The 22,191-nt window shown below is 39.5% G+C and overlaps 1 protein-coding gene across 3 annotated transcripts in view; it reads left to right on the top strand.

Annotated features, from left to right (window-relative positions):
- The window catches only part of ATP2A2 (ATPase sarcoplasmic/endoplasmic reticulum Ca2+ transporting 2), a 49,706-nt gene extending 30,759 nt beyond the window's left edge, over nucleotides 1-18,947 (top strand). Inside the window, exons 9-21 of one of the 3 annotated variants that reach the window (XM_067306869.1) lie at nucleotides 1,831-1,919; nucleotides 5,012-5,114; nucleotides 5,635-5,766; nucleotides 5,856-5,978; nucleotides 6,171-6,389; nucleotides 7,718-8,053; nucleotides 8,305-8,525; nucleotides 8,861-9,063; nucleotides 10,333-10,418; nucleotides 10,818-10,951; nucleotides 12,002-12,119; nucleotides 12,231-12,351; nucleotides 18,647-18,947. In XM_067306869.1, the coding sequence (XP_067162970.1) occupies nucleotides 1,831-1,919; nucleotides 5,012-5,114; nucleotides 5,635-5,766; nucleotides 5,856-5,978; nucleotides 6,171-6,389; nucleotides 7,718-8,053; nucleotides 8,305-8,525; nucleotides 8,861-9,063; nucleotides 10,333-10,418; nucleotides 10,818-10,951; nucleotides 12,002-12,119; nucleotides 12,231-12,351; nucleotides 18,647-18,705 (1,944 nt within the window). In that variant the 3' untranslated portion in view covers nucleotides 18,706-18,947. Of the gene's footprint in view, nucleotides 1-1,830; nucleotides 1,920-5,011; nucleotides 5,115-5,634; nucleotides 5,767-5,855; nucleotides 5,979-6,170; nucleotides 6,390-7,717; nucleotides 8,054-8,304; nucleotides 8,526-8,860; nucleotides 9,064-10,332; nucleotides 10,419-10,817; nucleotides 10,952-12,001; nucleotides 12,120-12,230 lie in introns of all 3 variants that reach the window. The other 2 variants (XM_067306870.1, XM_067306868.1) reach the window with 2 other exon arrangements.
- Nucleotides 18,948-22,191: the final 3,244 nt, after the last annotated feature.

Below are 22,191 nucleotides of genomic sequence, written 5' to 3'. Positions count from 1 at the left end.
AAGCCTTAAACACTTTATTCTCACGTGACTGATGGTTTTTTCTTTTTAATTGGTGGTTGACTTGTTCTGCTTGCTTAAGTATTGTAGTATTTATACCTAAGAGACACAAAGCAGCTGCTCATCAGTATTCTAGAGGAGGTTACTTGCAGTAGAGTTGCATAACTGCCCTAGTCTTTGCAGGGATTTTTTCGTCACACAGATGCCAAAAGCAGGCAGCTTCCTTGTTAACTCTCATTTAAAAACCTCCAGATCTGTTTATTTAAAAGCTCAAAATGCTCTACTCCTTAAATTTAGAGGACCAAATGTTTTAAATGTGGTGCAGTACAATTTCCTTATGTCCTTGGTATCTGTGGCAGCTACGTAATAACCTTAATTGCAGGAGGTTGCAAAAAGTAGCAAAATCCTAACATGCATAAACAATACACTTACTCTTTTCACACTAAGCAGAGAAATTGCCTAGCTTTTCAAGTAGTCTTTTCTGCAACAGTAATTCTATCTGCAGTTTTAACTTTCGTAATGTTAAGTAGTAACTCCTAAGTGTCTAAAGGAACCCTATACTAAAATGTTTCTGTTGAAAGTGACCCTTCTTCAGGTGAAGACTTGCTGTCTTTTTTAATGTCCTCCTGTGGGGTCTGCCTCTGACCAGAATGCGGTGACGCTGCTTTGTGGGCTTTTAATTTATCTGCTTGTTTAGTTGTTTTATTTTAAACCACTTTGGAGATTATAAGGTCTCCAGATACCGCTGCAGATCAATTGTTAATAGCCTAATTAGGCTATATTTTGTGAAGATGCTTGCTTAAAATGTAAGGCAGCACAATGAAGTGAAAGCGAGATGTTGCTAAAACATGATATACAGAATGGTTTATACAAACAAGGTAGTAATTAATTCTAGTAAGGTATACGATCAATCAGTGAGTCATTGTTTCTTCTCTGCTACCACTCCAGCAAGTTGGATGTCAACAGATTGGCCACTTGTCATGATGAAATATCACAATTTGAGGCGCTGTGTTTTTTTATCTGTCTTCCCAGATTTGGTTCTGTCCGCAGCTCTCCTACAGTGGAAAGAGAAACAAAGGAAAGATTAAGAGATGCAGATGCCTTATGGGGTACAAATGCATCCTTCAAATTAGCATATTCTTCACTTGAAAATAACACTCCAGTCTGTGCTACAGGGGCACTTGAGCTGTCTGAATGTTTCTAATCTAGCAGTGTACTGATGGCAAAATGACTTATGAGCAGAAAACCAAGACAGGACATGCTTTCACTTAGCGGCTGGTATTAGGGGGAACTCACCATCGTCTGGCTCTTGCCTAAAACCTCCTCTCCTACATCTAGAAGCTTCTACTACTATTTGTAGATGCTTTGTATATTTGCTTTTGCGAAAACTGTCTGTTCCCAAGCTGCCCTATGCTGCTTTTGATTGGAACTGCTGTTTCAAATATATATTAGAATTAGTTTACAAGTCTGAAGCCTAGGAAAAACTTTGCTAGGGTCAGTATTGTCAGGTGAACCTATGAGTAGGCCTCACAGCTAAAGTTAATGGTGTACGCAGCGTGCGTATTTTTCAATTCTTTGACCTACTTGTGCCACAATCGTTAGACACATCTCATTTGAAAACTGAAGTGCTGTTCAAGTACTTCATGCTTAAATATTAGGAGCTGTTCAGACATGTATGGGATTGAAATTCAGAGTATCATATCTTGTTTTGTCCACTTTGCTTACTGAACTTGAGGACTTGCCCTTGTACCTGCTTGCTTAGAATTAAGCCTGTTTAAATCTCTTGTGTTAAATGTTTTTCAAAGGCAGTAACACTTTTAACTTTAATTTCAGATGTTTGTCCTGGACCGAGTAGAAGGAGATAGCTGTGCTCTGAATGAATTTACTGTAACAGGTTCAACATATGCTCCCATGGGAGAAGTGTAAGTGTTTTGTTGAAGTTAAATATTTGTCTATTTATCCATTGACTATTGCTATAGATTTGGAAAGTGATGCATGTAATATTTGATAACACTTGCTTATACATGCAAGTTTTTCAGCCAGTGAGAGTACAGACTGAAGGGTTAGGGGGAACAGTAATGAACAGTAAAAGAAAATTAAATTCTAGGGAAGTAAACTCTCATGTGAAAACCTTATTTTTAGACTATTAGGCATTGCAGTATTGAAGAATGTAGAAAAGTTAAAGGTAGGTTGAGAGGATTTCTTTTACTGCAATTTTTTTTAATTTTTTAGACTAAGATTAGTTATTTTAATGTGCTGCAGGTTCCTGCTAACCCACTCACTTTGGAAAGGAAAGATAATTCATGTTTTACTTTCTCAGTTGCAAGTCTCTACCAATGGGATAGGGGGTTCATCCTGACAACTTCAGGAATTTTATAGTTCTGCTTCTAGAAGGAGAGCCTCTTTTTACTGGAATACTTACAGAGTTCTCCTGTGCCTGAAGCTGAAATAGATTCCATTATTGTAAACACCTCGAAACCTTCTGGAGTTTCACATGCATACCTCTGACTTCATGCAATCTTTACCAATCTCGGTAGTGATTATCTCTGTTTAATTTCCATAGCAGTTAAGACCACAGTGTTCCCAGCAGATGGAAATCTTAATTTTCCAAGTCTTTTTTTTGTTGTTGTTGTTTCAAAGCTAACTGCTGTGAAAAGCTTACGCTTTCATTTCAGGAGACAGAATTTACTTAAGCAAGATGACATTCTAGATCTTGTAAAGCATCCAGCTATTATGCTCTAGCTGGTCTTGTAAGAGCTCTAGGTAATCAAAATAATAAAATATAGCATAGTGACAGATGTCAAGTATAATAAAACAGTCATCAGTGTATGTTAATGTTCTATTTTACTTGCTGAAACTGGGAAATGTGAAAAAGCATGTTAATAGCACTGCATTTACGTACGTAGAGAACATTCTATGGAAGGGAAATTACCATAGAAAAGCTGTTTTGGAGCATCAGAAAATGAACAGCTAAATGCTCAAGCCTTTAAGGCTAATAAATGTATTTCAGTGTTTATGGATGGAATTTTATGAATAGAATTTTTTCTGTCACTGACTTTGTCAGGATTTTACTAAAGTGACTGACTTCACCTTGGATTCCAAACTGTCACTGAAAATAAAGTTTAACTGACCTTAAGAGGTCATCTAGTCTGCACTGCCCAAAAGCAGGACTTGTTGTAGATGTACACCATTCCTGACAGATACTTGTCTTCCTGTACTTAACTTCAAGTACTTTTTTTCTACAGCTGTTTAGACAGCCTACTGTCATTCCTGAGTATATTTTTGCAATAAATCAATAATTTTCACTTACTTTTAAAGTACTTGATACATAACTTTGCCTTCAAAGAAGCATTTGGAGTAAAAATTACAAAAATTCCATATTGAAACACTAAAATTTCTTAGCGACTGATTTCTTGGTTAGGAAATTGCATGCTTAGACCTGACAAAACTACTTCAAACGGTTCAACAATGTGCATGGTTGCAAACTGACGGCACAAAACTAACAATGATTATTAAGGGAGAACTACAGCAAAAGCTAGCAGATTGTATTTGAACTTCAAGCGAATTAATCTCTTGCTAATCTAAAAGCCAGAAGTTTAACGGGGCAGGGGAAACAACCCTTCACCCAGAACTGACCCAGCAACTCATTCCACGTGCACTTGCCATTCTTCAGAAATTGTGTATGATAAAGGAACAGGTAGGCAGGAAAAATGGCATAACAAGCTATGAATATTCAAATATGCTGGTTGTCTTCAAGTTCAGGACAGGTGAAAACAAGAAGTGTAAGCTGTGATAGATGAGGCTGACAAGTGGAGAGCTGCTGAGAACTTGAAAGAGATAAGAGCGTAAAATTTCTAAATCTTGTTTATGGCTGTAGAATTGTATGCAAAACGATGTTTAAAAGGACGAGGCTTTTTTTTTTTTTTTTAAGTAAATTTTGTTCACATGCTATGTTACACAACCTTGGAATTGTTAGTAATACTAAAAGACTGAGGAAAGGTTTATGTAATGAGACATGTCATAGGCTGTGTTATTAATTCTTATGGAGCAGAGACCAATTCTTTCTACCACCAGTTGTCCCCCCCACCCCCTGCCCGGGGCTTTAATTAAATTTGTTATATAGGAACTGACTGGTATTAATTTGTTTGGGGGGGTGGGGGAACAGTATTGAACATTAAATCTCACTTCTTTCATGCTAGTCTAGAAGTATATTGATGTTCTAGAAAATGAATTCATTTATTATCTAACCGCAGTTCCAAAGGTGAAAGCTAAGAAATCATTTCTTATCTGTGGTGTTTAAAAGGTGTGTTATCTTGGGAAAATGTATGTTCCCTCTCTCTAAAAGAGTTCAGATATTTATCATTAGGTGTCTATGACTACCAGAAAAGAGTAATATTTCTCTTCTAGTGCAAATTGTGTTGTGAAATGACTTAGCTTTTCATTGGCTTAGAAGATTCATATATAGTACAGATTAATTTTTAAGAAATGAAAAATGCCAAATCATCTGCTTTTATGCTTGTCCAATCCATGCATAGCAGTAAATCTGCAGAAAATGCAGTAAAATTAAGGAAGGTAGACTCCTAATTTATCCAGCCATATCCCTCTCCTTCTTGGAACTCCCCTCTAAGTCCTGCATACTCTTAATACTGCTTTCATATTCTTCTTTTGCTAAGCTCTTCACTTCTGTTCTCCATTACTATATAATTGTCACTGGAGGAAATACGGTTTTGTAATTCAGGTATTGATTTCATTGATAATCGTATCATTCTGTTTATGCCTGTTTGCCCTAAACTTCAAGTCTCGCCTTTATAAAATCAACTCTTAGTAATTTCTAATAAGAGTATGTTCTTTTTCAAGGTAGTTAAATTCTCTGGTGATCTCTGTAGTGCTAAGTCCATAATTAATAAACACTGTGCTAAGTGAAAATACAATAAAGGGATTAAAGAGGGGAAATAAGTGAGATACTGATACTAGGTAACTGACTTAAATCTCCCCCTTTTCTTCCTTTGGAAAGGCATAAAGATGACAAACTTATTAAATGTAGCCAGTATGATGGCCTTGTGGAACTTGCAACGATCTGTGCACTCTGTAATGATTCCTCTTTGGATTACAATGAAGTAAGTATTATCTATCAGAACAGAAGAGAGTGTGAAAGTGAGGATAAATAGTCTCATCTGTCTATGTAACAACTTTCAGTAGTAAATTTTCTGTTCAAGGGAGAGCATTTAGGTCTTTTGAAGTATTAATTCTGGGAATAACTTGCTTGTTTAACACTGAGAAAACTTAACTCAAACCGCAAGAGTAATCTGAAACTAAGAAATGTGTTGCTGTGTAGAATGCACGGCTATTTTATTGCCTTGCCTCCATAAAATTTCTACATCTCATCATCACTTAATTCATGATAAAACACTAACATCCTTCTCTGCTGGCCTTAAGAGGAAAGGCTTGAAGCTTCATATAAACTGTACACTCCAAAGTTGCTTTTTAAAAATAGCTTTGCATGTTTCATAAGATGCAGTAAGACTTGTTAAGCACTTCTTTTCATTGTGAAACTTGAACTTTGTCTCTGATAGGTCCATGGTGAGATTTAAAGTAAACTCCTATGGTTTTTTGTGCTTTGCTTTGTGTTAACTAAAGGCTAAGGGAGTATATGAAAAAGTTGGTGAAGCCACAGAGACGGCACTTACCTGTCTGGTTGAAAAGATGAATGTATTTGACACGGACTTGAAAGGACTTTCTAGAATTGAACGTGCAAATGCTTGCAACTCGGTCAGTACTCTTTTATTTGGAATTTACTGGGGAGGCAGTTATAGTATATATTATCTAAATGTATTGTTATGCTGTTGTTTCTTCATAAGGTGATAAAACAACTTATGAAGAAAGAGTTCACCCTAGAATTCTCAAGAGACAGGAAATCAATGTCTGTCTACTGCACACCGAACAAACCAAGCCGCACATCCATGAGCAAGATGTTTGTTAAGGTGAGCTCCACATGTGAGAAACGCGATTACGAAGTGGCTGCAAAGGCAGCACAATACTAAAAATTATAGCAAAGCTAATTGCAGCTTGAAGGTGGATTTCTTTAATTTGAGGAAATATGATATGATAGATAGTGATGGATATGTTATGATAGAAAGTGATTTATAAGACTGAGATGATCTTTGTCTCTGCAGGGTGCTCCTGAAGGTGTAATTGACAGATGTACGCATGTCCGTGTCGGAAATGCTAAAATACCACTAACATCAGGAATTAAGCAGAAAATAATGTCTGTTATTAGAGAGTGGGGAACTGGCAGAGACACCCTGCGCTGCTTGGCTCTAGCAACCCATGACAATCCACCCAGAAAAGAAGAAATGAATCTTGAGGACTCCTCAAATTTCATCAACTATGAGGTTAGTTTAGTAAAATCTCCTTTTATAGTTTCCCCCTCTCCCATGGTGATTCCTTATGTTTGATTCTTTCTTGAGGAAGTTACGGTTGAGAATTTTGTCTTACTGAGTGTTTTTGATGTTGGACACAACAGTTAACCACATCTTGGTGGGGGGAGCCATTAATTTAAATAGCTATATATGCCATTGTGAAGAAACTCAAGGGATAAAATTTGGGTGTATTCTATCAATTACATTATACCTGTCACCCCTACTCTCCTTCCCCAGTTTATTTGGGTTTTAAAAGGGGGGGGGGGGGACTCCTGGCTGGCATACTGCTGCTTCTTGACTAAAAGCATAATAAGATATTAGCAAAACAGTCACTTGCCAATCATACTATTATATTTATATACTTAAATAATGTTCTTATATATAGGATCATATCACCTTAAACTGTTTCTAGAGACTGACTCTGAAAAATCTTACAAAAAATGCGTTGTAATTTCATCTTTAATGGTTTCTAATTTGACATTGCTCAACTGCAAGACTTTGGGGATTTTGTGATGAAATATAACTGTCGGTTTGTACTCTGAAGGTCAAGCTCACTTCCCCTCCTTCATACTGTCAGCTGCAAAAACTCTGTCCATGATTATCTTCTCAGCTACTCTGTAATTTTCCAATGAGATCTGTATCTAGGATTTAGAGGAGGGAAATGACAATAGTTACATGGGAGTTTTGGCTTTGTACGCTCTACTCCTGGCACCAATTCTGGAGTGGGGGAGACTTGACTGTTTGCAGGTTGAATTGCAAGGCTGACAACTAGATCACCTCTTAACTATTAAAATGAGCGTATCTGAAGGAAGAGAAATTTGAAAGTGTACCATCCCATTTCGGAGTGTGGTCATGCCTCGGGAATTGACTGTCTCCTCCCATATGCCTCTCGTGCAGACAGTGCCACGCATTCCACCTTTCCTTCTCTGTTAACGTACCTCCAACTTGTGACCTTTCAGTTGTTCTCTAGCTGTCTGAATCAAGTGTCAGAGCTGAAGTGCTGTGAAGACTTGGTATGGTGAAGCAGATAACCCCTCTAAAGCAACTCTTTCAGAATGAAAACTGTCTTAGTAAGAACAAGCATATCAAGTATAAACTGCTGGTTTTGACGAAATGGTGGAATAACAGGCCTCTGTGTCTAATCACTTAGTGTAGAACCACTGAATATTGTGGGAGAAAGGAAAAACAGATGTTGTTATGCTAAGACTTAAATTTAGCATGCAAGTAAAGTGATTATTTTATGAATTTCAGATGAAAAGCTACTGAATTTTGTGCTAAAACTCTGTGCTATCTTGTTTCAGACCAACTTGACCTTTGTTGGTTGTGTGGGTATGCTGGATCCTCCGAGAACTGAAGTAGCTTCATCTATAAAGCTGTGTAAACAAGCTGGCATCAGAGTTATTATGATTACTGGTGATAATAAGGGCACAGCAGTAGCCATTTGCCGTCGGATCGGTATCTTTGTGGAAGATGAAGATGTTTCTACAAAAGCCTTCACTGGTCGTGAATTTGATGAACTCTCACTAGCTGCCCAGAGAGATGCCTGCCACCATGCTCGTTGCTTTGCCCGTGTAGAACCTTCCCACAAGTCTAAAATTGTTGAGTTTCTTCAGTCTTTTGACGAGATTACAGCTATGGTGAGTAATTGAACTTTTACTTGGTTTGAAAGATAGACATTGTGTATAAACACAAGTTATACCATGTCAGACAGATGTCTCTCTCTGGAAAAACACTTCTTCCACTGTTTTTCCTCAACTCAAAGCCTCAGAATAGTTCTGCACTTAGCTGATTTTAAAGATCCAAAATGTCACACCCAATGTAAAATTCCTATCCAGTCCTGCATGCAAGTGTCCATATTTGTCTTTTCAACTTCAAATTCTTGTTTTAGACTGGTGATGGTGTCAATGATGCTCCTGCACTGAAGAAAGCAGAAATTGGAATTGCTATGGGGTCTGGTACTGCAGTGGCTAAAACTGCTTCTGAAATGGTTTTAGCAGATGATAATTTCTCAACTATTGTAGCTGCTGTGGAAGAAGGACGTGCAATTTATAACAACATGAAACAATTCATCCGTTACCTGATCTCCTCCAATGTTGGAGAAGTTGTTTGGTAGGTTTAAGATGGTCTTTTCTTTGCACTAGAGTAGTGATGATGATTTATTTTTTATTTTTTATTTTTTTTTAATTTCCAGTATTTCTCACCAAAAAAGGAAAAAGTTCTCCAAGTGATTATTCACTGTGATTGTGCAGAAGCCCATATACTTGTAGCCTTAGTAGTATTCAAAGGAGAATTTTAGTGTACTGCAAAGGATGAGAATTGTCTTGCATATAACTTTCTACCTCAGTAGATGGCTAGATACATATAACTGGTTCTATGTTTTGAGATATGAAAGATATAAAAGACTTACATGCACAAGAATAATTGGTTGGTGGGTTTTCTTATAGTATCTTCTTGACTGCTGCTCTGGGTTTTCCTGAAGCTCTAATTCCTGTCCAACTGTTATGGGTAAACCTTGTGACGGATGGTCTCCCTGCTACTGCTCTGGGCTTTAATCCTCCTGATCTTGATATCATGAATAAGCCTCCCCGCAACCCAAAAGAGCCACTGATCAGTGGATGGCTCTTCTTCCGTTACCTAGCTATTGGATGTAAGTAGAATAGCTTTTTATTTATCTATCTATTTTTAAGCAAGTTTAGGCATGTAGACTTTCTTGAGACCTGTTTGAAACTAATTTGTCTGATCTCCTTGTACGTTTGAGTCTTGAAAGCTAGAAATAGATGTGCCATGGAACTGGTATTACCCTCCCCTCTTTTTTTTGATAAGCACTTTTTGCTCTGATACATGTATTTGCAGTTAGTGCATATAGGTAAAGTAGTGATATTACTCTTCTATTGGTAACAGCCTAGGCAGCAAAAGCCCTAGTTACATAACATCATTATGACACTTAACACTTCATCAGAATCTCTTGATTTTGAGAACTAAGGAACCACTAGAAATACAACTGCCATATTGGATTAGCCCTCCAAAACTGTCTGACACTGGATAGTGTTAGTCGTCACAGGACAGAAGCCTTTTGGCAGTAGGTGAACTTAAGCCTGAGTCTTACCTCTGCTCGGGAAGAGGCAGTAGACTCGACTTCTCATTTGACCCATTCCAGGCTGAAATACTTCCCGCTCAGTGCAGAGCGCAGGACCGCAATCTTAGCTTGTCCCCGCGCTGATCCTCAGGAGAGGCTGAGGAAGAGAAGCATGTGCTGGGATCAGGAATAAAGAACCGAGACCAGCTGTTAGTGTGTGCACTAACATTAGCTATTGAGCTCATACGTAGAACTACTTTTAATCTGAAAATGACAACTGTCTTTTTTTTTTTTTTTATGCTCAAGTAGAAAAGCACTATAGGATAGTTGGTGTGATCAGGAAAATAATACCAATTTCTGAAATCAGTGGGTGTAAATTTAAGCTTTGGAGAGTAAAGCTGCGTTAATGACTATCTACAGGGATGCTTAACGAACATTGCCTTCACACCAGAAGTTGCCACCTTAATTTTCCAACTGCCTTTGTAGGCCTTATACTTAATTGGAAGTAAACAATATTAATGTAAGTACAAACACATTGGGTTCTAGGGGAGGGGGGGAAAAAAAAATCACATGCTGATCACCTGTAGGGAAACCCCTGTTTGCCTTAAGTTTCAGTTGTCTGCTTCCATAAACAGATATCAGATTCTGTGCAACACTACAGTATTCTACTGGTTATTTAACTTGCAGTTGTTGGAAGAGGCTTTTTGCACAGGCGATGGTCAAATTAAAACCTGTTCTACAGTACTTGGAGCTCTTGAGGTAGAAGTTCAAGTGTGGCAAGTGAGGTCTCTTCTTGCGTAGAGTTCACAACACTGAAAAAAGCACTTTGTTTTCCTTAAGGTTATGTTGGAGCCGCTACAGTGGGTGCTGCTGCATGGTGGTTTATCGCTGCTGATGGTGGTCCAAGAGTTACCTTTTATCAGCTGGTATTTGCTGTTTTTTTTTAAACATACTCCTTTTATACTTGTTACTTAAAATGAATGTAGCTAGAGTAAAATGAATGTAGCTATTTTTTTCCAGACTAGTTAACGTAAAATTTATTCATGATTGTTTAATCTTAATATTTTATTAAAGCTCAAAGGTGGGATACCTGAGCTTCTAAATAATTTGAAGAACTAGGTCATCCATATATAGATGACATCTGGTGTCATCTATAGAAATTTTTATACCAACTAACAGGAATGTTTCTGAAGCTGGCAAAAGTTAAACGCAGCTTTATAGGAGCCATATTGAAAAGTCTTATTCTTAAAGCTGTTTGCTTCATAATTGCCTATTTTACACTTAACAAGCTGTAGAAGTAATGAGTTCACGTTACTCTGTTCTAGAGCCATTTTCTGCAGTGCAAAGAGGACAACCCAGACTTCTCTGGAGTCGACTGTGTGGTTTTTGAGTCTCCATATCCCATGACAATGGCTCTTTCTGTTCTTGTCACTATAGAGATGTGCAACGCTCTCAACAGGTTAGTGTCTCCAAATGGGAAATCAAAGCTTCTGCTTAGTTTATCTAAAATCATAGCTCTTGTGCAGTTTGATTATTAGTTCATGGATGGCTCAACTAATGAATAATAATGAGTCATACTTCCTTTCTAAATCCTGGTAGTGCAAACAAAATGACTCTCCTAGATAACTTTTGATCTCTTATTATAAGGTATATTTTTAGGTCTGCCAGTTCATTCTGGTATTTTACTAAGCATGAGCAACTGAAATATTTTCCATTATTTTTAATTTGAGCCTCATCAATCAGATTATATCCCTCTTATGTTGGTATGAAGTGATATCAAGGAGAACTAAAATAAGAATGTTGAAGACATGGAAAATAGTTTTTCCTGCCCTAAGGGAGTGTGGATTCAGCCAGTTAATATTAGATTATAAATGGAAACCACTAAATAGCACAATGTCAAGGGTATATTTCCTCAAATAACTTGGAGGTCAGTTAATTTAAAAACAAATAAATTTTGAATATGAGTGTATGTGGTGGCCCTACGTAGATACTGTTCTACATCTGAAAGTCAGGTTCTCAACCTTTCCTGCAGAATAGCCTAAATGCAGATTGAATGTGTGGAGCACTGATTTAAAGAGTAAGCATTAAAAAGGTGCAAGTACTTGACCCTTTGTATATCCAGACTAAAAGTAAACTTCAGGGGAAGTGGGGGGGCACTAGGGCCCCACGCATCTGATACACAGGGGAGGATTCTGTCTTAAGCTGTTAAACCCATCATTCCCTTATCCCTCATGTGGGGAGGATGTTTGAGTCTTAGCAGAGAAGCTAGACTAGATCAGGAGTGGGGAGAATGCACCAAAGCTTTCATAAATAGAGACACTGATGTGAACTGCAATCCCTTTGCTAGGCAGAGCTTCAAGGTGATGAAAAGTTGCAAGCTATTTAGATCCCATCTCAGCATCTTCCTTTCATTCATGACTGGGATAATTGTGACTTGCTATGCTGCCTTTCTTTCCAGTTTTCTGATTAACTTCCTATTAATCTTATGAGTACAATGTTTCTGTTGCAGTTTATCAGAAAATCAGTCCTTAATGAGGATGCCCCCATGGGAAAATATCTGGCTGGTGGGCGCTATTTGCTTGTCCATGTCACTCCACTTCCTTATCCTTTATGTGGAACCACTGCCAGTAAGTGCATGTATCTTATATGCATCTCTAAACTTAGAGCAAAAACTTGCTGGAGCTTAAGGCAAGGGATGGAGGGGGAAGAAAAGATGTAACGCTTGGCTTTTCTTTCAGATCATCTTCCAGATCACACCTCTGAATGTGACGCAATGGCTGATGGTGTTGAAAATCTCACTACCTGTCATTCTGCTGGACGAAACACTTAAATATGTGGCCCGTAACTACCTGGAACCTGGTAAAGATAGTGTGCGGCCTGCCACCAAACCGTGTTCTTTGTCAGCATGCACCGAAGGAGTCTCCTGGCCGTTTGTGTTCATTACTATGCCCCTGGTTATCTGGCTTTACAGCACAGACACTAACTTTAGTGATATGTTCTGGTCTTGACTGACATGGTGACAGTTTTACATTCAAAGAAAAAGTTTAACTTAATCAATTTTTTTATTGTTTAGAGCAACTGTCTATTTCTGCTGAATTTTCACATGAACATATTTGCCGGTGATGGAGGTTTCATACTCTAGATTTTGTTTTTTTGCTTTTTCTGACTTCAGTGGGGGCAATATATTCCTCTTTTATACACAGTTAAAGTGTCCATTGACATGTACAGAGAACTAACACTATTTTATGCAAATATTTTTTTGTAGATGAAAAGCATGTACAGTGTTCTGTTCAATAGTCTATTCATCCTGTAAAAAAAAAAAAAAAAAAAAATTTTTTTTGAGCCAGCGGACACTATCAAACTAAATTGGCAGCAGATTTTAGGGAATGAATGTATGTTGTCTAAAACTAAAAAAGCATGTAACTGTTTGTCTTCTGCATGATCATCCAAACTTAATTTGTCATACAGTCAGGTTTTACTCATAAGCCGAACTTTCTGCACTGGGTAGAGAGTACTGCTACCTCAGTCAGGATTTCTTCTTGGTTTGCCCCTCTTCCTGCTCCCTCACTTTCAGTTCTTGACTGTCCTTGTTTACAGCAGTTTCTGTATGAGGTATGCCTAATCTTGCTCGTGCAGAAAATACCATTCCAGGTGCAGCCTGCTGGGTTCTTCCATACTCTCAACATGCATAGGTGTTTTTTTTTAAAGATTATTTATTTAAGTGTCTATTGTATTTTATTGTAACAGACCTTGTTTTGCCAGTGTTGCCCATTATGCAGGGATAGGGAGGGCTACTTCAGTCTACTAAAATCAAAAACGAGCCTTTTTACCAACACAACCTGTTTGAATTCCAAAAGAGGATTTAAGTTGAGTTTTAATACCTTATTTACATATGTCAGATCTCTTCTTTGTGTTGCTTTTGTTTGGTTTGTTTTTTGTTGTTTTTTTCCCCCCCTTAAAGATCAAAACTTTTGTAATCAGACCTGGAAAAATAACTTGCACTGCATAGCTAGAAATTGGATTTCCTACACTTAGGGCACTAATGATCAGTTGTATACATGGAGTTACTCTGCTGGCCTGTTGTTAGCCTGACTTGAAGTAACAAGCTCGTGTGTGTTTTTTGTAAAATCTGTAAATAGCACATGACCAAATTGAACATATTGTATAGAACTATTTTTATTTTAATGTGGCACTAACCACCTTCATTATTACGATAAATGTTAAAGCATGTTTTCAAATTCAGTCCTGTATCAACAATGTGTAAGTCATTAACAGTCCTAACTGTGGTGTTTTTCTCCAATGCCTTCCAACTTTCATCGACTAAAGTGAGTATTTCTCTTCCATTTCACCATGCCAGTGGTGACTTGCTGTAAAATAGCATATGCTGTATACATGTCAAAGAATAAATAGTAATTTCCTTCATTCCCATGCTGTGTTTTGTCAAACTCTGCTGTGCTACATTATTATCACCACTTTAGACTCTGTTTTGTAGTGTGAACAAATTACTGATTCTGAAGGTAAAGCGCTTTTATTGTAGTGTATTTTAGGTCTCACTTTATAGCACTCAGGAGCCTTAGTGCCCCAAGATCTCACAGCTTTTGGTCTTAAGTTTGAGATAAAATTGGACGAATATGTAACTTAAGACAGTGACAGCTGTTCATATGAGTGTTTAGTATCTAAACCACTCTGGTACTGGTGGTCAGGTGTTGATTTATTCTGATGTTTTTTCCCCCCTTTGGAATATGGGATGCCCCTCTGAGCAGACTACCTTTCTCTGTGTTCTGGTATCTGCACCGCTCAAAATGCGAGCGCTCCTTTATGCAAAACAACTTACTGGTTCCAGTGAACGGAAACACTTTATATAGTGGTCATATGAAAACACAAAAGAACAGGCTTGACTTAACAGGGTTAGTCCTTGTAAATTGTACTCAGGTCAGTATGTCTTTGTAGAGTAGCAGGTGCTGTGTTATCTTGCATTGGCGCTAAATCTGCTTTTAATAACCAGATTCAGCCAGCTTTTTGATTTCTCAGAGGAAAATGATAGTTAAGAGGTATGTTCTGTTGGTGCCAGCTGGAATCCAGTGAGCACAGATAATTCTCTAGGTTTCAAGCTTTCAAATATAGGTGCTAACCTCAAAATACACAAACCCTATTTGAAATTCCACTGTGTGGTGAATGCTCACTATTTATATAGATGTTACATTGGCAAAGTTGGCATTTAGTTGGCTTGTTTCAATTGATGCTGAAGTGACTCGGGTAGAGTAGCTGGATCTAATGATCTGATAGGTGTGTTGCAGAACTGTAGGCATTTAGCTCCTGCTGAATGCCCTATTTAGCATGGAGGAACCTGTCTTTGCTGAGCTGGAGGTTTTGTACACCATAAAACCAATGGCCTGCACCAGTCAGATGCTTATTAAATAAGCAATATGAGACTGTCTTTGTTTCTTGAAATGGGAAACTAGTATGTCATGTGATTTTTAGGATTCTCTGAGAACAAAATGAATACAAGTGCATTATTCTTATTTGTTGGAATTAATTATTAGGAAGTTAGTTCTATGTGCTCCCAACTTTGTGGCCAAACCCTTTCCAGGATAGGGACAGCTACTCAATCTTAGAACACAGGTTACACGTATACCTCTAGACTGGTAGAGCACCGTATCACTTGTAGGATCTCTGTCCAGCACACTCAGATCTACATGTTGAAGACAAATCTTGCGGTTTTAAGTGACATGGATTTAAATACTGACATCTGAGAGCTCACTCGTATAAGATGTCTTAGGGTACTCATTAGGGCCTTTTGTTTCTTAGAGTTTTAACTTTCAAAGCTAGATGGCTGGGTAAATGGGGTGGTATTCTTCCCTTACTGACTGTTCTGTAACTTCAGGAGCCTGGTTTTATAGAATGCTCCTAAAGAGCCCAAGAAATCAGGTTGTATAGCCATCCTAATCCCCCCCCCTTTTTTTTTCCCTTGTATTTCTACCAGTCTTGTTGTCCAGATTCTTGGGTTGAATTGGAGCAATAAGGTCCCATACGATCAGCACTTACTTGCCTTTCACTCTACCTCAAGTATTTCTGTTTTCCAAATGTTGCCACTACATGATAGATGTCAACTTAACGTGGTCTGGACTGGCCAAATGTTAAGACCTACCACGAGCTTCCTCCTGGGTCAGTCAAGCAACCTGTCCTCAAACAGCTGTCTGCTGTGAGCTTTCGGGTGACCCTGGAGCTGAAGTGCTGAGGATCCAGCCTTAACCTTTCTCCAAATGAGCAGTCTGGGGGAGGCTGCTCAAGTGTACCTCTGTTGTCAGACTAGCATAGGGCAGCTAATGGCTGGGCTTCTTAACTGCCAAGCTAGAAACAGAGTGCGAGGCTGGGGAGGCACTGTAAGAAAAGAATGTGTTAACTAAAATGCTTATCTCTTAATTGTGTAGATTCTACCACTTTTTTTAAGCTATCGGTCCTTTCATCTAGAGAAGTCATGAAGAGATGACTCTTCACTTTAGAAGACTTATTTGCCAGTCTCAAAGTTGAAACTCTCACATAGTAGTTTTTCTGTTTCCTGCATGTTTTTCTCTCCAGCCTCCTCACAGTACCAGAGTCGACTGGAGATAGAAATGGAACTCCTGAACTGGCAAAGAGAAACCCCCAGCTGCTTACAGGGGGGAAATTAATACATACTGCAATACATTCACTCAGAGGAATCTATTTTAATGTGTTTGTCCTATGGACATAGTAACACAAGCACTTATTTTAGGTAGCAGCAACTCAAACTTAACTAGATTTATCTCCTGCACCCAGTCTTTAGAAAATAGGTCCATACCTTTTGTTTCCCTTTGCTGCCATTTCAGTGACCTTTCCCCTCTCTGCTGTCTTCTGGATTCATTAGTAGCCTAACATCTTGCTACTTATGCTGTAGTCACAGAGAGGTACATAAGATTGATATCAGTCATGTAAGCTGGGTAACAAACAACTTTTGTAAAGCTTATGCTGGGAAAACCGGGTTTTGGTGTGACGGCAGGTCCTCCTGAACTAACTGTTCTGTGGGCTGGTCCAAATCGGAGCAAAGAAAATGGTCAGGCAACTGCAGTCATATGTCAGAAACCCTCAGACAAGGGCTTCTATCTTCCAGTGCCCTTCGGCCCTCTCTTCTCTCAAATGCGAGTCGAAGTACTGCTTGTAAGCTACACAGCGAGCTGCTCTTTAGTGCTTGGGTGCAGGCAAGAGAAGTAGTTCATACTGATTTGAAATAATACTTTAGGAAACAGTATGAAAGATGCTGCAAAAAAAAATGCACACCATTCTGTCAAAATGCTACAAGGCGAATGTTTGTAGGGAGGCCATGGCAGAGAAGGCTAATGGTAAGAAAATGAGTTTTTAATCTGATGATAAAATGCAGTACAGCAGTCCTGTCGTTCCAAGAACACAGCTGATGCGTAGACTATAAACGGTGAACAGCTTAAACAGGAAAGATGGTTGAATTTGCTGAGATGAAGGGAGGTAAAACTGATAAAGTTGTCTGTCTCTTGCACCTGTCTTGTTTACTTTTTTGCACTCCTGACCATTAATTGTTTCCCTAATCTCTGCTAATTACATCTTTAATTACATTAATATTATGCATTCTCAAATCTTAGCAGGAGAGCCTACATTTTCTAGTGCTGAAGCAGTGTTTTGAAGAGCCAACATCAAGTTCTAGGGAATCAGAGTACACTGTTCTCTCCTAAACGCAAGGCTAACCTTATGCTACAGTAATAGTTTGATCATGTTGTACTCTGCCCTTTGCCTATGCATTAATCTGTGTAGTTTAATGACTTCTTCAAAGCTTTCCTACTGCTTCCCAGAATGAGCTGCATAACTTGGAAAAGGGGACATTTTTAGGTCACTTTAGGGCCAAACTTACAATATAATGCCTTGATCAGAAAAAGCTCTTAATTTGAGCTCAAACTTTGTAGTATGAAAACTTGAAAGTAAAAATTACAATTAAGCAAAGTGAGATTTGTCTATTGCCACTAAGCAGGCTGAGACATGCAAAAACTATCTAAACCTATCTTAATTTTTCTTCCCACGTGTGGTATTCTGTAGGAAATGCTGGCTTTGCTGATCTTGAGAGCTCTGCTGAGTTCAGAAGAGCTGAGACTTTATTTTTGAAGCCTAGACCACTTTGAATTAAGTAACCTGAGAGTGTCCCTTCAATGACAGAACAATCAGTTATCAAACTTAACATTCTTTCTTCTGTCACTGTTGATCTTAGTCTTGCTTTTATAATGATACTTAGCATTCATCCTTTCATTAACTGATGCCTTTTCTTTCTTTCCTTTTCAGCAATACTGGAGTAATCGCTTCCTAAACAATTTTGCAGAAATGTAAGGTTGTTTTGTTGCGTGCATGTGTTTTTAGCAACACATCTACCAAAACTTCTGCATGTATCATGTATAAAAATTCTTTGCTTTCCCTAAAACAAAACTCATTGTGTTCTCTGTGGAAGAAATGTGTGGTACCATTAGGACTTCATTATACAGATGTACAGATGTGCAATATAGCTTATGGAATTGGAAACTCTCTCCAGGGAAGTTTGGTTTCTTTGCTGCATGGAGAAGAGTTTATCCTTGAACAAGAATTGCGGAGCTGTCAGCCAATTTTCCATATTTCTGTATGTAAAATGTCAGTTTATAAAATGTACAATATCGAAATAATGCATGCCTTCAGTTGTAGACAAATCTTTCTCTGTATTGTATCATCCAAACATACTTCTATATAACAGCTTATGTACAATGCTATCCTATTTATAAAATTCATTGAAAAAAATTACAAATGTTGAACGTTAAACTGTAAACCTCCAGTTCATAACTTCAGATTTTTTATCATGTGTGCAAATCAACCTATTTTGCACTGTAATGTAACTTATTTAAATTTAAGGCAGTAAGACAGATGTTGGTGCAATACAAAATGTTGTGATGCATTTATCTAAAACGCAACAACCAACTTAGCCGGTTACCACAACTGCATGTATGACCTTTAGAAGTTGTAAATAAGATCAATTGTCTATTTACATGCTGACAGTAACAAGCATCACACCTAGTTTCATTTGTATCAGGTAAATAAATTTATTCTACAATACATGTTTTGCGTGTTATTTTATGCACTTTGTTTTCTGCAGGTACATATGTACATTCTTCAACGCTATCTTATATTAAGGCCAGGATGACACTTAACTAGCACCAACAGCATTGCAGTCTTTCCTACTAGAACTATGCAGATGCCAGCTGCTCTTCCGGCAGTATTGACCTCCTCGCTGGTGTGATTTTTTTGTTTTTTGTTTTTTTTTTCCTCTGTCCAGGGGCTTGTGTGTGTGTTTAAGGGACACTGTCAAGTACTTTGATCACTCAATTTTTTTAAAATGCTCCATTGTTTGTAAAATCCCTCTGAGAAACTTAAAATAAACATTTCTTTCCCAACTACATCTTTATTTTTTGTCCTCTTCTATTTTCTAAATTGCCCCAGCCCTAAGTAGCTGCTGTCTCCTCCCTGTTTCATAGGCAAAAGGAAGATTAACCATGTATATTTGCTACGTGTGCTTTTGTTAGTCATGGTTTACTTCCTCTGTTGCTCAAAATGCAGGTTATTCCACCATCAAGTACTCCACAGCAATGCAACTCTTGCAATAAATTCATGGAGTAAGGAGCCTTGTTAAATGTTATGCAAGATGGAAGCACTGCAGATGTAAAAGCTAAGTTCTCCCCAAGCATCACATAATGGTCTTTTCCAAAGCTCCTAAACTGACTTTTGTTTGGAGTAAGATGATGAGGACAAGGGTACAAGGAGACCTTCTCTGAATATGCAACTTCAACCAACTTTAGTAATAAGTTTTTAATTAAATGTAAGGCCTTTTAAACTCTAGCTCACAATACCAGCACACTGCTAGCAAATGCTATTACCCAATTAGGTGAAGTGTTTCAGATGCTTCGAACACAACAGCATGAAGTTTAAAAATACTGCAGTAAAATGCCATCATTTCTGCTTTCCTAGAGGATGCTGGAGAGTTGAGGATACGTTAATACATAAGCCTGAACTATCTTCTTGTGGCTGCTTCCTACTATGGTAGTGTTGTTCTAGGCAAGCTGAGCTCTGCTCCTAACCTCTGGGCTGCAGCTGTCAGAACCTAGTTCAGCCCTTGGCTTTTATCTACAACTGCAGCTCTTTCCCCCACCTTATTTATAGACTCTTCAGAGCACACAACACTGTCACCAAATAATCTTCCAAGCTGTCCCCTTACTGACAGTACCATTAACACCAGGCAGCAGTGGCAAGCCTCCCATCCTGCTTTACACATCATCATTTGTTCGAAACACTCTGGTAGAAAGTGCCACAGTAACACTTCAGCCCTTGCTGAGACCTGTGGAAAACAGAAAATGAGGCTCATTCCTTTCGCAAATAAGGCTGCTGGAAGATAGATTTCTCAGAAATACGTGCTCCCACGTAGCACCAAAGCATCGCTGTAAAAGTTACTCCGCTGGTGGCCCTTCTTCTACTTGCGTAAACACTTTGTCAACACCACTGGTACCAACGCAGAGCTGAGTGGGCACAGGAGGGCCTGACTCGGGAAACAGCGTTAGTGTGCAGGCTGCACTGCTGGTATTGGTCTTAACTAAGACCAAACTCCTAGCTTGCTTTTAAACATTTTTTTAATCATTATCATCTGCAAGCTTAACGCATAATTAGTCACCCAACTGAACGGCAAGCAGTACTTTTGGAATACAGCCATAGGACGAACACTTGGAGCAGCTTAGTGGGTTTCTGGGTACTCAGCGCAACAGTATGTGGTCAGAGATGCTTTATCTAAACGGCTTCAGCCCCCTCCGCCTTCCTCACGGCAAAGCCCTGGCGCTGAAGCACTGCGTGAACAAACGGGCTCACTCAGACCATCACCGAGGAGAGAAACTGTTGGGTATAGCCAACCCTGTTAATAGGCTTTACAGGCATCTTGGACCAAACGCCGAATACAGAGGGCACAAAACAGCCTCAAACATGTTTCATTGAGGTGAATCTTATTGTACGAGATTGGAAGCCACGTTCACCCCAGGGAGGGTGGACGAGAAATAGGAAGTGCATACAGGAGAGGAGATGATAGATAGCAAATGCGTTTCACAGACTCGACTAGGAAAACCAGCATCTTGAAAATTCCCAGGATGGGGCCATAGAAGAAGCAGAAGAAAGAAGTAGCAATCTGCACTGCCACTGCACCTGAAGAGTTCTTCTAAAATATTTCATCCCTATCTATTTAGTTACTCTAAACCAACCAACCAAAATCTATCACAGCACCACCTAATCCTGGCCCCGTTCATACTCCAGCTGCACATTCCCCACCATGGTCTTGCCAGTAATCCAGCACATGGCTGCTGCTGCAGTATTTAGCCCTAAAAACAAAGTCGCCCAATAACTAGTGTGGGGGCAAATCCGATCGTGGCCATGTGCTCAGGGTGCTGCTGTCGGTCACGGCAGCAGCAGAACTGGCCAACTGCAGCTGCGCCCAGAGGCTCTGCAGCTTCCATACGGCAGGACGCCTGCCCGAAAAGGCAGCTCAGGTAAGCGGGGCAGTCAAGCCTGGCAGCCAGGAGGTGACACGAAAAATGTAGGTCACCTCCAAGCCTGCTGAAGAGACCCTGCAAGTTCACCTCGGAGAAGAGCGCTGTGATCTATTTTAGCAGCCTGCAGCAGAGCACCCACATGCTGCACACCGGCCCGGCCCGGCGCAGTGCTGCCTGGCACTGCGGCACGCACGACGCCTCCGCAAGCTCGTCCTCCCTCGCCTGCCCGTAGGCGAGTGAAAAGGCCATGGGGGGGCTGCACCGCCTCAGACGATTAAGAAGAGGACTTAGGAGACTCTTCTGCTCGAGATGCTAGTTCAAACCCAAACCACCTTGCCAGTAATCATCAGTCACCGTTCTCAGAAGCGCACAACAGCCTTCTGACGTTAGTTTAGTAGACTCGGGCTATTTCCCTAATAAGGTCAACTCCTCTGCCATTTGTTTAAATAAAGACACCAGGAACCAAATCTATTAGAGTAAGAGTTATCCTCTTCCCCCTCCTGGAGCAGCTCGAAGGGAACAGGCAGTGCCATGAGAGCACCTAGCAACCTGCCCTTCAGTTAGTTCTTTGGGGATAGTGCTGACTTACGCACGTAATCCAAAGAAAGGATTTTGCTGATACCACCAACTTTGTGCAAGAAAAGAGAGGTAAAATTTCCTAGTCTTGCTCTTCAGGGATGGCAAAGGGAAGGACTTGTGCCAATTTAACGTTTGCAGCATCAGGAGAAGAAGAAAAGCAGCTGAGAGGCAGGAGCGTTCAGCACACGCAGTGCGAGTTCCCCATCGCACACACGCAGTTCACCAGGAACCAAAGGGATCATTTGTGTCCCTACAAACGCAGAGCGCAGCTCCGAACGAGGTCAGCTTTGCGTGTCCAGTTCAGCTTCTTGGCAGCAGAGAGGCTACCGTAATAAATTAAAATAAAGTCCAGAAACAACAAAAACACCAAACCTGACAAGCCCAGGCTGCTATAAACCCAGTGCTATTTAGGCAGGTGGCAGAGTCAGTTTTTCCTACAGAGGCAGGCAGAGAACATTGCTTTACTACAGGGTAAGATAACATCTGAGGCCAACAATCAGGCTGCAACCAGCTCACGCATTCGTAACGGAGTCGCACA

The sequence above is a fragment of the Apteryx mantelli genome, chromosome 17, assembly GCF_036417845.1.
Source record: "Apteryx mantelli isolate bAptMan1 chromosome 17, bAptMan1.hap1, whole genome shotgun sequence".
In the NCBI taxonomy this organism is placed as follows: Eukaryota; Metazoa; Chordata; class Aves; order Apterygiformes; family Apterygidae; genus Apteryx; species Apteryx mantelli.
This window is presented reverse-complemented; position numbering and strand designations above follow the sequence as displayed.